This window comes from Eleutherodactylus coqui, chromosome 2 (assembly GCF_035609145.1).
Source record: "Eleutherodactylus coqui strain aEleCoq1 chromosome 2, aEleCoq1.hap1, whole genome shotgun sequence".
NCBI classification, from domain to species: domain Eukaryota; kingdom Metazoa; phylum Chordata; class Amphibia; order Anura; family Eleutherodactylidae; genus Eleutherodactylus; species Eleutherodactylus coqui.
The window spans coordinates 130,137,347-130,155,034 of record NC_089838.1 but is presented as its reverse complement, the minus strand read 5'-3'; the positions used below and the strand labels follow the sequence as shown (position 1 = coordinate 130,155,034).

At 44.4% G+C, this 17,688-nt stretch overlaps 1 protein-coding gene across 3 annotated transcripts in view; it reads left to right on the top strand.

The window, feature by feature from the left end:
- Positions 1-17,688, top strand: part of EEA1 (early endosome antigen 1) — a 168,726-nt gene that overhangs the window by 70,903 nt on the left and 80,135 nt on the right. For 2 of the 3 annotated variants that reach the window (XM_066591519.1, XM_066591517.1), the window contains exon 1: positions 14,032-14,176. The exons of the other annotated variant lie outside the window; for it this stretch is intronic. In XM_066591519.1, the coding sequence (XP_066447616.1) occupies positions 14,153-14,176 (24 nt within the window). In that variant the 5' untranslated portion in view covers positions 14,032-14,152. Of the gene's footprint in view, positions 1-14,031; positions 14,177-17,688 lie in introns of those variants that run through there. 3 annotated transcript variants of the gene reach the window in all.

Genomic DNA, 17,688 nt, shown 5'->3' with positions numbered 1-17,688 from the left:
AGAAAATATAATTATGCTAAATGCATTGCTCTACGACAGATCTTGTTAATATATAGAGCTGAGCGAGCACCCAAATGCTTGGGTCCGCGTTATTCGAGTCGGGCTTTTCGCAAAATTCGAGAGCTGACTACAATGGGAGACTTGAGCATTTTTGTATGTGGGACGCCGGGTGCCGAGCTTTTTTTTTTTTCTTCTAATTTTTTAATTAAATCCTATTGCAAAAATGACTGTCAGACCAAAGGACATGTATTTTAAGTGGGGAAAAAAAACAAATATTGCTCCTCGAAGGTGTCCACAACCCTTAAGAATAACTTCTGTTGTGGAATATATAAAGGTGAAAATGTGACACCAAAATCATTGTACTTTTTTGGAGGTCCACCAGACATATAATAAGTAACCTTTGCCTCCACAGTTTAAAGCATGTCGTGGAAACCCATGGAAAAAAAGCTAAATGCATCAGAAACAATATACCAGCACAAGTTGGATTCTACTAACAGCATGTCAAAAAGTTTGCAAAGTCCAGTGACATTTGTCTTTAGAAGCACATTAGCTAGGAAGGTACATGTAATGGAAAAGTAGAATATGGACTTATGCCTGAAGCCAATTTAATGTGACTTTCTTGGAGTTCCTGGGGTCACACTTGGCTTGGACTACATTACTTTTTTTCTCTTTTATAATTTACTGCTCAGCTTTGGGTATTAAGAAATATAGACAATAAATCTACTGTGCTTAAAAGAAAGGAAGAAAAGGTCTCACCTGATATTTTCCAAGGTGTTGGCCAAATGGTTCATGTAATAAAGGGTTGATGGCATGGCTAAAAATAGTGAAATCACATGTAGCTGCATCACACTTCCAAAATACATTCTCCTTTCACCTAGTACCCGGCAGGGAATACTAGAATGTGCTATGTTTGGCATGGATGAGTACACTGCAAAGTGCCATAGATCTGTACAGTATTGTTGTATTGAGTGCTAATGAAAACTTAATTAGAAGTTATTACTTATAACTGAAACTATAGACAGACATTTTATTTTAGTCTCAGCGGCAGTTTTTGGTTCTGTGTTACAGCTATGTTATATTTTGCTTTGTAGGACTATGTTACCTAATACCAATAAAACAATTTAAACATATTTTATTCTTAATTGTGTTCAGTGAAATGGGTTTTCTGAAAATAATCTTTTTTGTAAATAAAGTCCCCCATGTGTAAAAATAATAAACCAGTTGATACTCACCTCTACCCGCGGATCCTCCACTAGCGGCTCTAGGTCTCCACTGTGATGCGTTATTTACACGCTGCAGTAGTCTGTATGTCACAGGCTGCTGCAGCCAGTCACAAGGCTCAGAGCTCGATCGCCTTAGGCTATGTTCAATGGGGTGGATTTACTGTGCAATGTCCTCAGTAGACATTCCGTAGGAGATCCGCATTGGAAAATCCACATACAAACCCACAACATTTGGTGCAGATTTTGATGTAGAATTTAGCCCCCTCATTGGAAGAGGTGGAATCTGCAGCAAAAATCTAGTGTTATAATTGACATGCTGTGAATTTAAATCCCGCAAAGCATGTCACTTTGCCGCTACTGTAAATGCCATGGACTTGCAAATCTGCCCCATGTGAACATAGGCTTATAAAACGCACCAAAACTGCACTTAACAAAAAGCATGTAAAAACGCACGTGTTTTGCATTTTGCATCATCGAGAATAATGAACATTGACAAAAAGCGCAAAACGCATGTGCGTTTTTGGTGCATTTTTTCTGCCCGGGCTTCTATCTCTTTGGGGTTTTTTGCCCTCTGGATCAACATTGGGGAGTAATAGGCTGAACTGGATGGACATGTATCTTTTCTCGGCCTTACATACTATTTTACTATGTTACTAAGTATGAAAGCACTCTTAGACGTTTTTGTTAAACAGCTGGCGGATGATTTCCAATGCAGGCATAATTTCTGCCAGTGCACCTAATACATGAAGAGACACCTCCATGTGCCTAGACAGAAATGTATGCCAGGTTTGACCTGGCATTCATTTCTGGCATAATTTACACCAGCTTCTGGCACAAATTATAGATGAATTTGTCACTATGGGCGGTCACACCCTCTCCCGAAAGCCCCACCCACTTATTGGGAAAGTGCCAAGGTCAGTGCAGAGAGAAGAAAAAGGACAAATTTTTTTGCAAGCATGCTTGTGCAAAAATTTGCGACTTTCCTATGCTAGAATTCGGGCGTAAATTGGTTTATAAATGTCCCTAACGATGTACAGCTATGACTAACAAGCCATACCCACCATACTTCTCTTTTGGGAGTCTTGAAATTTGCTCAATGTTACGGCCATGCTATGGATATATTTATTCTCCCTGTTCTCTGATATTGTGTTGTGCATTATCTCTGTATTTACCGGAAGATACTGTGTGACTGCGATTACTGTGCGCGTCATTCTTGCTCCGTGACTACTATTCATGTGCTTTTACTTTGGCCATTCATCCTGTGATATAACATTGCTGAGATCATTATTCCTGTGCTGTGAAATCTGTGTTTTTATCATCACTGTATTGTCAAAATATTCTTTTCATCACTTCTGAGCTGTGACTATGTCACTATGTATATTTTTTTAAAAAAACCCAATACCTTGCAGCTTTCACTCTGTCCACCAAACCAAAAACTAGTCTGACACTTCCTGTTCAATACAGCAGCCTCACGGACCATAGACACAATGGACAGGAGAGGACAACCCATTGACTTCTATGGGAGTGTGTTGTAGGCATGATCTGTGGCATGTGCAGAGGTCAATGGGGGAGCAAGGTGCAGGGAAGGGTAGTAGACGAGCTGTGACCATCACCAATTGTGAATGATGGATTCTAAGTTAGCTATATAAAGGTATTAGCTGAAATGTTTTCTCGACAGAATATGAATTGTCAGACTATTCTTAGGCTTAATGGTCAGTAGGAAAAATGCAGGATATTAGGAATTTTTTTTTCTAAATTGAAAATAATAAATAATAAAATAATTAAAAATAATAAAAAAGTTCTTCTACGGAAATCGAGGTCCACCACCAAGCATTAATAATACCCCCTAGCCACTGGATTATTTTCACCCCACTATTTATCTGATCCTACCAATATTTTAATCCCTGTATTCTCTCCTAATATTGATTTCATTGCATATCTCAATAGAGCTGTCATTGTTTTATGTTTGTCGATAGTTTGATTGAATCATTTTGTGATTAATACCATCATCCCATTTTTCTTTTGTATCTCCCACATACTTTAAATGAATAAATAAAGAATATATATTTTTTAAAAAGTGAATTTTCTGATGACACATTCCCTTTAAGCTGTATAGTGGTCCGGAAGGTCCTCCAGGGTAGCCACACAGTCATCTGTTCTGTAACACCTAGCTATGTGCTCCTTGGAGACATAGAAGGTGCTGTACGTCGGAAAAACCCTATTTTCCCCTTTCTTCACAAGCTCTTGCTAACTGCTTGGAAACAACTGGCTGCTGATTGGTAGAGAGGGATGGTGTGAGAATCCAGAGCAGGAAAATAGCAGGGGGAGGCAGGGTGTTAGAAGGTGCAGAGAGAAAGTGTGGGAGTTAAGACAGGAAGTGAAGGAGACGTTAGAGGCAGTAGTGAGGAGGTAGTCAGAGGAGGACGTGCAGAAGGTGTACTGCAGTGTGTGCAAAGAAATAGCATTGCCTGGAGTGGGAAGCAAGGATTAACAAGCTTCCTAATCAACAGCAGTGTGGAGGAGAAAGTTTGGGACCTATCATCTTAACAGTGAGTGACACAAAACCCAGTTAAAAGCAAAGCCAGGGAAAGTGAAAGGGGCCCATCTTAAATCAACTTCATTAATTTGTAGAATAATCTTCTAGGAAAGCCCCATTAGATAACTAGGACTGTGGGAATTCTATTAAGTAACTTCTTAATGCAAATAGAGAGAGAGCGTTGAAGATTAACCTGTGTTGTACTAAACTGAACTGTGGAGCAACGTTATCTGTGTTTATGCAAAGCAATATCTCTGCCATTACTGCAAGTTTGTAATTGTTGTTTTGAATGCTACTAAAAGCTGAAGTAAACTGTGTACCTCCAGTTTTCTCATCAAAGCTACCAGGACTCGTGTCAGTTATTTTGTCATTAACCCTTGGAGTTCCTGGAAAGAGGTGCTGGCATCACGTGACAAACCACCGTTAATAATTGTTGACTGTAGTAACCTTTTTGCCACTGTGTGCGACTGAGTCAGGCACTTTGCCACCATTGCCGGTAGAGATCACAGAGCCACCCATGACATCCATCTTGTTTCCCCGTGGTCTCCCCCACTTTGGCGCGCCTCGCTCGGACTCTGCAGCTGCAATTGATTATGGCTGCACTGCAAGAAGCTCTACTCGGCCCCCTGACCCACCATTTAACACCAATGTGATGCAATGGTGTCATCATGTGATCTTGCTGCTTGCATCAGGGCATAGGATTTTGGCGAGAAAAGGCCAAGGCAGAAAATTGAAGACACATGGGAACGTTAAAAAGGACTATGAAATGTCTCCGAAGAGGTAAAGTCTCTTCTTCTGCAGACTACCAAGTAGATGTGAAGAAACCCATGTCATAAGCCTCTCATCCAGCTAGCCAGAAACCTGCTGCACACTGACAAGAGACATAAACCCCAAAGAGCCTATCTGTACATGGTTATCTTTTCCTTGTGTGCTGTGGCATTGTACTATCTTCTATTGCATACTAATTTTCCCAGAAGAGCATTGCATCGCCTATAAGTTTCCACATGCCTAGATGGGGGTCTCTAAAGAATATGAAGAAACACATATATACACAAAGAGTAGAAAGTGTAATAAATAAACATTAAAAACACTCAAAAGAATAACAATATGAGCTTGGAGAGCAAATCCTTAATGAGCCCACAGATAAGTGTGTGAGAGTCTTATTGTTTCTAAACTGATGTCAATTTAGAGATCTGAAGACCCTTCAATCTCTGGAGCAGAATAATAACATAGTATGTTAGGCTGAATGAAGACAATGTCCATCCAGTTTAGCCTGTCTCAACACCCCCCCCCCCCCCCCAGCCCACCTCCCCCTTGTTGGTCCAGAGGAAGGCAAAAAAACCCCAAGCCAATTTAGATCATTTGGAGGGAAAAAAATTCTTCCTGACTCCATAATGACAGCCAGAGTAATCCTGGGATTAACATTTGAAATCATCAACCCCGCTGGTCATGTAATGTCTATATCCTGTAATATTAAAGCGTTCTAGAAAGACATCTAGTCCCCTCTTAAACACCTCTATGGATTTTGCCATCACCACGTCCTCAGGCAGAGAGTTCCACAGTCTCACTGTTTTTACAGTAAACAACCCCCTTCTGTGTTGGTGATGAAACTTGCTTTCTTCTAGACATAGAGGATGCCCTCTTGTTACTGTCACAGTCCTGGGTATAAACAGATCCTGGGAGAGATCCCTGTATTGTCCCCTCATGTATTTATACATAGTTATTTGATCGCCCCTTAGCCGTCTTTTTTTCAGGGTAAATAATCCCAATTTTGATACCCTTTCTGGGTATTCCAGTCCTCCCATTCCGTTTATTAATTTAGTTGCCCTTCTTTGGACCCCCTCAAGCACTGCAACATCTTTCCTGAGCACCGGTGACCAGAACTGTACACAGTATTCCATGTGAGGCCTGACAAGTGCCTTATATAGTGGGAGGATAATGTTCTTGTCTCTCGGCCCTATGCCTCTTTTAGTGCACCCCAAGACTTTATTTGCTTTTGCAGAAGCTGATTGGCATTGATTGCTCCACTTAAATCTACAGTTCACTAGTACCCCCAGGTCTTTTTCCATACCACGTTTCCCTAGCAGTACCCCATTTATTGTATATTGATGACATCCGTTTCTCCTGCCCATGTGCATAACCTTACACTTATCAATATTAAACTTCATTTGCCATTTTTCTACCCAAGCCCCCAGTTTATCTAGGTCCTTTGTAGCCGTACATTGTCCTTTGTTGTATTAATTACCGCGTATAATTTTGTATCACCTGCAAATATTTTGCTGTGCAGCCCCTCTATCAGGTCATTGATAAATATATTGAACAGAAAGGGGCCCAATACTGAGCCCTGTGGCACCCCACTAGTGACGGTGGCTCAATCAGAGTACAAACCATTTATTACTACTCTCTGTTTTCTATCTCTGAGCCAGTTCTTTACCCAGTGTGGCAAGTTGGGGTTACTTGCCCGGGGTCTCCTGCTTATTTTCCCCTGCCCAGGGGTGGCAGGACCGCAATGATGTCCAGAAACAGGGTAAAGTCCAAATACTGGTTCCTCCAGCATTTATTTCAGCATAGGTATTCAATTTACAAACAGTCCAGCATATCATATGCAACTGCACACTGTTGTCCACCACAGTGCTCACAGCAATGTTCACTGCTTCTTCCAGTGGACCTTCCAGGAAGGTGACTTCGCCCCGACAGGCGATGAGCGAGGGGCCAACTACCCCCTGTCCGCTCTGTGCTTCCAGGATCCTCACAGACCATCAGCAGGCCCCACAGGCCTCAATGGACCTAAGCTCCACAGGCTTCAAGGACACTGAGCTTGTGAGGGAGGGGAGATTTAAACTGTGCAGCCGCACCCTTGCAGGTGCAGGTTAACTAAACCAAACACAGTGACTGTGCTCAGAGGCACTCTACAGGCCACTCTTGCTACTGCACTGTCACACCAGATACACACGTTGTCGCCCAGACCAAGCTGTCTTATTTTATATATCAGACTATTATGCGGCATGGTATCAAATACTTTAGAGAAATCCAGATATACAAGACCCATAGACTCTCCCAGGTCCAACCTAGAACTTACTTCATTGTAGAAGCTGATCAAATGGGTCTGACATGATCGACCTCTCGTGACCCCATGCTGATGAGAGGTTATCCTGTTGCTTTCCTTGAGGCATTCTAGAATGGCGTCTCTCAGAAACCCCTTGAATATTTTTCCAATTATTGAAGTGAGACTTACCGGCCTGTAGTTACCAGGCTCTCTTTTAGACCCTTATTTGTATATTGTAACTACATTAGCAATGCGCCAGTCCAGTGGTACAAGCCCGATCTCAATGGTGTCCATAAATATAAGAAATAGTGACCTAGCTATCACATCACTTAGTTCTCTTGGAACCCTTGGGTGTATTCCATCTGGGCCTGGCAATTTATCAATTTTAATCCTCTTTAACTGGCTCTGCCCTTTCTGCTGTGTTATGCATGCAATATTCAGTGAGGGGTTTGTTTTATTCCCCTACATCTCGTGTTACATTTCTTTTTCATTTGTGAATACACTTGAAAAAAAACTATTTTATAGATTTGCCTTACCCCCATCGTCTTCTATGGTTTCTCTTGCATTATTTGTTAAAGGGCCAATGCTTTCAGATCCTTTTACTGTTTATATAACTGAAGAATAGTTTAGGGTTATTTTTGCTCTCTTTGGCGATCAGTCCTTCTGATGGGAAACACTGTCCCTATACAACCAAACACTGGAAAGGACCCTGCCTGAAAGCAGGACGATTACTCTGATAAGGACGGCCCTGACCGCGTCCCTCGTCCCCTAGTTGACCCTAAGGGAAACAACAAAAGAAGACCAAAACTAGAAATGCAAAAAAAATGCAGTACTTAGCTTGAGATACAGCAAGTAACTGAGCAATCCAGGAGCAAGCTTCTGACTGCCAGCCCAGTCAAAGAGAGACTGCAAGTCAACAGCAGTTCAGCTCAGTGTCAGGCCAGGCTAAATAGCCCTGATAATTACCCACAGGTTTGAATACGCACATCACACCTAATACCACACCCAGAAGATGTAGAAACATCTCCAAAACCAGGACCAGACTTATCAGCAAAGCAGCGATCCCAGAACCGCCGCAACAGCAGCTTAATTTAACCTGACCAATAATGTTGGTAGAAAGAAAGGTCTGCGATGTAGAATTTCAACACCTAATGCTTTTGTTCATAGAGAAATAAGCCACCGCCAGTCCTATCTATCTGTGGCTTAACTCTGCAAACACATGAATGTTCGGCCAAACCGAACGTTGATGTGTATAGGGAAAAAACATCTGTTGCACGTATGTTCGTTCATCTGATTGCAGCTGAAGGTGTAAGGACATCTTAAATCCTTGGGACTAATTCAGTCCTGTGTTTAGTGTATCAAAGATAGTTACACTCTCCTTTTCAATTTGAGGTTGCCTTTTAATATCACAACTCTCATATGTTTTATGTTGTGTCCCTGGCTACAAAAATGTTTAGATACAGGTAAGTGTCTTTTATTGCGTGACGATGAGAACTTATCCCCGCTTTAAATGGAAAGTAACTTTTCTAACCAATTACTGCTTTTATGATAACTGGCAAAACTATTATTTACTCTATTTACCTAAAATAATGTTTTTGTGCTGTAAAATCCCTCAAAACTGCTGTCTCTCACCCCTTACCTTGCTGTCCTCTGTCAGATTGACAGAGGATGCTAGAGCAGGGGTATGAGTGATTATACTCATTGAATTGTATACAGAGAGCAGAGAGGAGAAGGAGAGACAAAAACCTGCACATAGATGCTAGAGTAATGCTGCTGTTTATACACATGTACACTGCTAAATCTTGCTGTATACTCCTACATGATGAGGCTATGTCTATGTGCGTAACAGACAGTTAAAGACCAGAATCTCTGCAGTTCTCTATGCACAGTCTGTAGACGATGGCAGAGCAGCCAGGCTCCTCAAACCAGTCCTGAGAGGACTGAGAATTTGATATACACTCTGCAAAGTCACACAGCCACACTTCAAGAACAAAACCAACACCTGGCCATCTAGACACTAACTATACATTAACACTCAATCTCTAGTAGGCCTAGTGCCCCAAAATGTCAAGCATAATACAGCACATTTGGTTTCATACCACAGAGATTCCCACAAGTCCTTGGCAAATAACCTATATTTTCCCAGTTTTACAGATTCTGAGACAAACCCAGCAGGATTATATTTAACTCTCTTGGCTTGCTCCTAAATAAAAGTCTGCTGGGAACTTGAATGGAGAGAAACCCTTTCCCTGCTGGGCGTTTACATAACATTTGTCCCCCTAGTAGCACAAATATGCCATTGCAGTGACTACTCTGCCATTATAAATATCCACTTATATATATAAATTGGGCACAGTGTGGGGCATAAAAAAACTACAGTGGTGCCTTGGGTTAAGAGTTTAATTTGTTCCGTGACGAAGCTCTTAACCCAAGACACTTGTATGTCAAAACCAGTTTCCCCATTGAAATGAATGGAAACGGCATTAATCCGTTCTGCCATTAATTTCAATGGGGCTGCAGCTGCCAGCAGCCCCATTGAATGCAATGGGCTGCCAGCAACTCTACAGTGATTTTCGGGGAAGGGAAATATAAGCCCTCCCCTGAAAATTATCCATAGCATGTGTAAAAAATATATATATACTCATCTCTCAGCTGGCTGAATGGGCGAGCGCTGCTGTGATTGGCTGAGCGCTGTGACCAATCACAGGCAGTGCTCAGCTATCATTCATTGAATGGCTGAGCGCTGCCTGTGATTGGCTGAGCGCTCAGCCAATCAGATACAGCTCTTTCGGCAGGCGGGGATTTTTGAAAGAACTTCAGGGTATTATTGTATCTTGATGCCACCGGAAGCTAGGGGTTTGACAGGAGTTACACCCCTGTCATACCCCTAGCTCCCGATTGGGTCAAGACTGTAAGGTCCTAGCAACGTCTCCATTGCTTGCTGCTTTAGGCTTCCTTTTCCACTTGTGCTTAGATTATGGGCTGTAAATGTTGGCACTTTACAGCAAATAATCTAAGCCTAAGAAGAAAAACAACCCTCACCCTAAGCCAGCAGGGCCGGCTAAAAGCAATGGAGACGCTGCACATGTGACTCATTGCTTGGTTGGCCAACGCTGATCTGTAATGGATCCTGACACACCGTAGGATGAGGCCTCAGTGCAAGGCGGTGGCGCTATTTTTTCTTCCATCCGCCGGCTGCCTGCTCCCTGCGTCTGTCATCTCTGTCACGGCTGGTCCCCCGCGCACCGTTCCTGCGCATGTACCGCCTGATGCTCTCCCACGGCTCTCTGCGATCCCTGTAGTGCAGAGCTTCAGTCTGGGGCCGCTGGCTAACACAGTTTTTGCCACCGCCACTGTGCCCTCTCTGCTGGTGACCGCGAGCTGAATATGGCATGGGGGGAAGGGGGGCCGCCTTGCCTGTGCTGTCGGACGCAATCTTACCATTACCTCGGTGGAAGTGTGTGTGTGTGTGTGTGTGTGGGGGGGGTAATGCTGCTGTCACACTGAGGGGGAACAGCCTTTAAGCTGTATGCTGCTCCAAATAAGCGTTCCTTATTGGGCTGCTAGGACCTGCAGCCCAGCCAACTGTGCAACCAATCTGCATCAGGGGGCGTCACCCACCTGTCAATCTTGGCTCCTTCCTGGTGGCGTCAAGATACAATAATACCGAACTTCAGAGCAGTGCAGGGAGAAGTGCCTACATGCAGCTGAGCTCCGACAGCAGTGGAGAGGTGAGTATATATATTTTTTACACCAGCTAGGGATGATTTTCAGGAAAGGGCTTATATTTGAAATCAATGGGAGAGCTTTGCGATCCTCTGCCACAGCTGTTGCAAGGGATTCTTTACTTCCTGCGGGGATTCCCCTTATCACTGAACACTGTGACAGTGCTGCCACAGTGTCCAATGATGAGGGGACTCCCTTTATGGAATGCAAAGCAGACTCGTAACTCGAGTTTTTGCTCCTAAATCAGAACAAAAATTCAAAAGAGAGCCTGCTCGCAAGTCAAGAAGCTCGCAAACTGAGGTGTCACTGTATATACATTTGGTATCCCCACATCTGCCCTGATTCATAGAATGATATTTACATGTAATTTTGCTGCACTGTGAACATTGTAAAACCAAAACACAAAATAAAAAACAATAATGCAATTGTGTTTTTTTCGCCATTTCGCCCCACCTAAAATTTTAGAAAAAGGTTTTCAGTACATTATATGGTACATTTTTTAATGGTACGATTATAAAATACAAATTGTTCCGCAAAAAGAAAAAAGCCTTCTCATGGCTATGTTGATGGAAAAATAAAAAATTATGAAGAAAGAAGAAAAAAACAAAAGGCAAAAAATGACATGACCACGTCATTAAAGGGTCAACGGTTTGTTTAAATATAAGGATTAAAGATGTGAAAAAGTCCAGAACCAAAGACATCCATGCAGCAACCTCTGCAGAGACAGGTTATGGGCAGGAAAAGTTGTCATGGCACTGTGGGTTGGATGGAGGATAAAAGGAGAATGACTCCACTCAGCAATGATGTCACTTGTGAGTCACTAAATGTAATTGTTCATCCTGCATTTCACTGAGTCTGATCAATATGCAGAGTGATGATGGGTGGACGCATTATTTACCATTGTCCATACTGGGAGGTGTTATTTCACATGATACAAACTAATATAGCAGATGGTAACGGCTTGCAATATCCCTGTATTGACTTTTGCTCTGGTGCTGAAATTATGTCATGTTCTTGTTTCTGGGGCTTTGTGCTGTATTTACAAGATGAGCTTAGTTCTAGTGGTGTGTTTGTGCACTGAACTTGGTTCTGGTGCTGTATTTATCTAATGAGCTTTGTTTGGTGTTGTATTTATTGTGAGCTTGGTTGCTGTGCCATATTTATGTTATGAGCTTGGATTGGGGGCTGTATTTATGTTACAAGCTTGGTTCTGGGCTGTAACTAAGGCCCAATGCATACGGGCGTATTTGCCTTGCGGAGTCCACAGTGGGCATCCGCCTGTGGATTCCACAGCCAATACTGCCTATAGACATGCCATGCAAAATCGCTTTTCCATGTCCACTAGCGTAAATCAATAGTGATTTTCCGCTGATGGAGGGAAAATCGCAGCAAGTCCTATTCTAGCCCGGATTCCACGCAGACGGCTTCCATAGAAGTAAAAAATAGCCGTCCAACCTGCGGCCCTTCTGCAATGACATTGTGGAAGTGTCAAGGATTCCGTGTCATCACTAGGCAATGACGCGGGAAAAGCAGCCAGCTTAAAAAAGATTCTGTACCGCGCATGTCTGATGGCTCACCTTGCGGACCATCCGCAGTACAGAAGAAAAGAAGAACCAGCAAGTACGCGCAGATGCCGGCCGCGGGCAGGGTCTGATTCTGCATGCGGATTCCGACCCACTTGTGTGCATTTGGTCTATTATTGTGAACTTTGTATTGGTGCTGTATCTATGTTATGAGTTTGGTACTGGTGCTGTACTTATGATAAGAGCTTGGTTCTGGTGTTGAATTATTATGAGCTTGGTTCTGGTGCTGTATTTATGTAGTGTACTTCATTTTCATATGAAAGGGGTTTTCTAGGCTTATTTTAATGAATGACCTATCCACAGGTTGTCAGTTTCCTTCTGATCAGCTGTGCTAATAATTTGGCGTGCAGTGGCTCAGCGGGGGCGCCGGGTGTCAGATCATCCCGATCTGATACTGATGGCTTATTCTGAGGATGAATAAAGAAATCCTGAAAAAAACTTTTTCCCAAACTAACATATTGATTAGCTATCGTCAGAATAGATCATCAGTGTCAGATCCGTGAGGGTCCGCCGCTTGCGACCTCCACCTATCCAGCACACATACCCATCAAAGTAAATCCACTTAGATGTCCGCTTTTTAATGCGGACTGATGTTGCATGTAAAAAAAAGAGATTTAAAAAATGGCATGTTTTTTTTTGGTCCACATTCCCGAAAGACTATGGAAGCATAAAAAGCACGGTGAACACGGATGTTACACGCGTGTGCTTGTGTTTTTTATGCATGTTGCCTGGAGACAATTAGGCCTTCTTGCGTTTTATTTTGCGCATGTGAGAAATGGATGGTATGTGGAAGTAAAAAGAACGCACATACGCAACAAAAACGTACACAACACGCACAAAGGCTCACATGACCGTATGCGTAAAACCCTGCGTACGTCACACAGGGCCTTACTGCTGCGGAGCCGGCCGACCGCTGCATATGGCGGTATTGTACTGTGTATGGCATCGTATCTCACGCACGCCGTCTTGCGCCGTCTTCCCGTAGTTCTGTTTACTTTTCCCGTGCTGTTCCGCAGTGTAAATACATAAGAGCGGCGTTGATTACGGCCCACAATAGTCTCTCTCCCGTGTAATACTGGCAAAATAGAACATGCTGCGCTCTTATTTGAGCTCGCGTATTACGTGATGCATACACGCAGATGTGAAGCAGGATAAGGCCGGCTGCACACGAGCGGGTCAGATTCCACAGCGGGATCTGGCCGTGTCCGTGGCCGGCGACCCCGCGTACCTGCATTCTTCTGTATTGCGGATGACCGCGGCAGCTCACTGTCGGTCATGTGCAGTACGGCTTTTTTTAAAATTCTTTGTTTTTCCCGTGCCGCCACTAGCCGATGACGCGGTACCCGCAACCTATCCGCAATGTTGATTGTGGAAGTGCTGCAGGCCGGATGGCTTCCATAGACTTCAATGGAAGCCATTCGTGCGGAGTCCGCACAAAAATAGAACATGCCGCGATTTTATTTCTGCTCGCAGAAATCGCAACCGCTATTGCGCAGACGCGAGTGTTCTATTCTTTGAATGGAAGCGGAATACCGCTGATCATCTGTGCAGATAACGATCGTGGATTCTGCAATTCAAATCCGGTCGTGTGCCACTGTCAGTGTATTTGATTGCCTGCGAATTAACGTATGCACATAATACGTGGCAATCGTACGCTTGTGGGAGCCCAGCCTCACAGTGAAAGTGGTCCGTTTTATCATAAACCGAAATAACAAACGGCCATGTGACTGAGCCCTGACTGTGGAGGCTGTACGGTGAGGAGACGCCATTGCACCAGGCAGTCCTGTGCTCTCATGTAACCGTCTACTATTCCCGCCGTTGGCAGCCGCGGGAGGACTGCTAGGTGGCGCTGCTGAGCTCCGGCTTCGGCTCTGACAGAGCGGCAGGTTTGGAGTGTAAACATTGTCGCTGGTTTGAATGATCGAGAAGAAGAGCCGCTCTCTATGTGTGTGTGACTCGTCCGGCGGAGACTAGAGCCGAGAAGGTCGGAGCCTTTCCCCCCCGCCACCGCCGTCCTCGCCCCGCGAACTCGGCAGACATGTTCCGGCGGATCCTGCAGATGGTGAGCGGCTCTGTGGGCCGGCACGTGAATGACAGGCACTTCCTAGTGCTGGGTGTGTGCCGCCCGTGGCATGGAGGCTGTGGGAGTGCTGGGCCGGTGTGTGGCCGCCCTGTAGGCCTCACGGCTGGGGTAACCCCTTCCCTGCTGTGGCACTGGGGGACAGTCCTCCCTACAGTCACCTGATGTGCCCACATCACTAGTGGGACCCATTCATTACTGCCATAGGGGAGGGCGCCTGTTGTGGAACTGGGGGGCCATCCTCCCCCTACGGTCACCTGATGGGCCCACATGTTACATCACTAGTGGGACCCACTCATCACTGCCATAGAGGAGGGTGCCTGTTGTGGCACTGAGGGGGCAATCCACCTCTAGGGTCACCTGATGTGCCGACATATCACATCACTAGTGGGACCACTCATCACTGCCATAGAGGAGGCTGCATGTTGCTACAATGTATGCTGAACTGACAATGGCCGGTAATGTGGGCCGGTGAGTCTGTAAGGCCACGTTCACATCTGTCAGACGTGCCGGATATAATACGTGACTGTAAGGGGGTCAGTCCGGCCTCTGTTACGCATCTGGCGGTTTTCCAGACAAAATAGCGCAGCATGTTTTCTATTCTGTCCGGGATTCTATGGCTGGTCTATAACGGAGGCTCTATAAGAGAGGCTGCACACGGCCGGATTTGCATCGCGGCATCCAGAGCATCCGCCCCCGGATTCCGCAGCAAATACCGCCCATAGCATGCAACGGAAAAGCGTTTCTTCCTGCCCACCAGCGGAAAGCAATTGTGATTTTGCCGCTCATGGAGGGAAAAATCCGAGCATGCTCTATTTGGAGGCGGATTCCGTGCGGATGGCTTCCATTGAAGTCAGTGGAAGCCGGCTGACCCGCAGCCCTTACACAATCATCATTGCGGAAGATTGTGGGATCCGCGTCATCACATACTGACGGTGCGTCAAAATCTGTACTGCGTATGCGTGCCGACTGGCACATCCGCAGCACAGAAAAGAAGAATCCAGACATGTGCGCAGGGGTCACCGGCTGACAAACGGTCGGATTCTGCTGCGGGATCTGACCCAGCCGTGTGCAGGCAGCTATGGCAGATGTGAATGTGGCCTAATCTGTGGCACACTATAACTCCCAGCATGCCCTTCTAGACTATACTGAGAGTAGTAGTTTGAAAAGTCTTGTCCTTCAGGCCGCAGCTTGTTGTGGAAGCCTATGGAGTCCATGAAAGTCCATTGGTTTTTGCCGTTACACTCGCACTGGCTTTTTTAAAATTGCGTATAACCCACATGTAAAAAAGAAGGCATGTTTTACCTAGCCGTGTATTGTGCGTGATAGAGCCCCGTTCTCTACGGCCGTGTAATAAACGCCGTACATATGCCATTATATTGTGGGAAATGTAAAAAGAAACAAGTGAGACTGCGCGTGACGGCGTGCGAAAGATATGCAGCGCTTTACGCATACGCTCGTGTGGCCCTGAGGTGCGACTGTTGGGCTACATTCAGACAGTGCTGATTTTCGGACCCTCCGCACAGAATATCTACAGTGTTTACAGTGGCAGCAAAGTGGGGGAGATTTTCCAAATCTCATGCACACGCTGTAGAAGAATTCGAACACAACCCGCGCAGAAGTCCGCAGCGAGTCCATTATAGTGGCGGATCCCACCTCTTCTGGGGTGGATTCTGCACCAAGTGATGGCGTTTTAGATGCAGCGTTTCCGCTGCCGATCTGCGGGGATATCCGTGGGAACTCTGCCCTCTGTAAACTTTTTCCCTTAAACTGAGTTCATACGCGGCTGAATTGTGGTAGAATTTCTGTTGCGGAATGTGTGCCGAATTTCTGCAATAATGTACAGTACAATGTACGGGAAGGGGTTTCCACATCCCAGCGGTAAAAATCCCCAGCAGAAAACAGACGCAGTGTGGATGGTCCCATCCCCCACGTTCTGTCGGGGAAAAGCAACGGATTTTCACTGCAGAGTTCGTTCATCACAATGGCTGCACTCCGAAATGAAATTCCGCATGATGATGTGCGGGCGTGGGATTCACACGGGCGTGTGCGGGGCTCATTAATATACTGCTAATTTACATGATCGTATATCGCATGCCTGCGTGCTTCACCCGCTCCTGTGAGTGCGCAGAAGGATCCATTGATTTGCCGCGCGAATACGCAGGTGTCCAGGGTATTCACTGTGTATTTACACCATCCCATTGACTTCAATGGCCTATTGCGGTGAGTAATACACACCAAAATATGACATGCCGCTTATCTTTTCATGTGATCGAACATCGTGTGAGAAACTACATCATATGAATGAACCCACCGACATCAAAAGGTACTAGTCAGTGTGTGTTATGGGCCCCGTAATCCGCCCCTAGACTCTCACACTCAGTCTGACCAATGGCGTTCCCTGCGGAGTCTGATCCGCATGAGGGCTCATATGATGCTACACAGCTGCTCGCTCCCCGGATCACTGATATTCTGCGTGTAATGCCTTCGCCGTAGCGAATACAATACGCACCTCTAGAACGATTATATTCTTGGCCAGGCGTGAAAGTTGTCAGCACTTTAGATCTTCTCATAGTCTTATCTATATTTATCTGTGTTCCGTCTCTCTTCTTGGCTTTAACCCCTTAAGGCCCAGGTTGTTTCAGTCCAAAAGGACCAGGCAGACACTTTTTAGGGATTTTACCCATGTGGTGGTTTTACTGCCCTATTGGTTTATTCTTCAGCTACTAAAATTACCCTGTTTCCCTGAAAATAAGACATACCCTGAAAATAAGACATAGCATGATTTTCCAGAATTTTTGAGAATGCAAAATGATTTTTCAGGCTTTCTGAGGATGCTTGAAATATAAGCCCTTCTCCAAAATTAAGCCCTGCTAACAGTTAATTAAAAAAGTCAATTTAAATAGTGTCCAGGCAGCAACAAAAATTAATATAAGACACTGTCTTATTTTCGGGGAAACACGGTAGTTTTGCATCAGTTTTTTTTTTCTCTCTGTGATACATAGGGCTATTTTTTAAAACATTTTTTCACTGAATTTATTTTCTGTTTTTAAATGGTATTAGGGGTAAAAAGCTTAAAAAAAAAACTTTTTTGTAAAATTTATAGTTTTAAAAATGTAGTATATTTGCACTGAACTGAAGTACAGTGGGTTCCTCATTCAGCTTCAGCTGGTTTGATATGATTTATATACTTTTCATTGCTTCATTTTTTTAATTCTGTTTGTTTTATTATTGAATTTTGCTATATTTTTTTTACATCTATGTTCTTCATGACCTGATATAAGATCTCTGGGGTCATTCACATTTATTTTTTAAAATTTCACTTTACCAGTGCACTATGAGAAATAAAAGCTGCACTGTGATTGGTTGCTATTGGCAATATAGCCAGTTTCATAAATCTCCCCATAGTGTGAAGTCTGCTGTTTTACCTCTGCCAGAGAGCAGTGCATTGTGGGAAGATTAGCAGTTTGATCACGTCTCTGACTGTAGAGTTT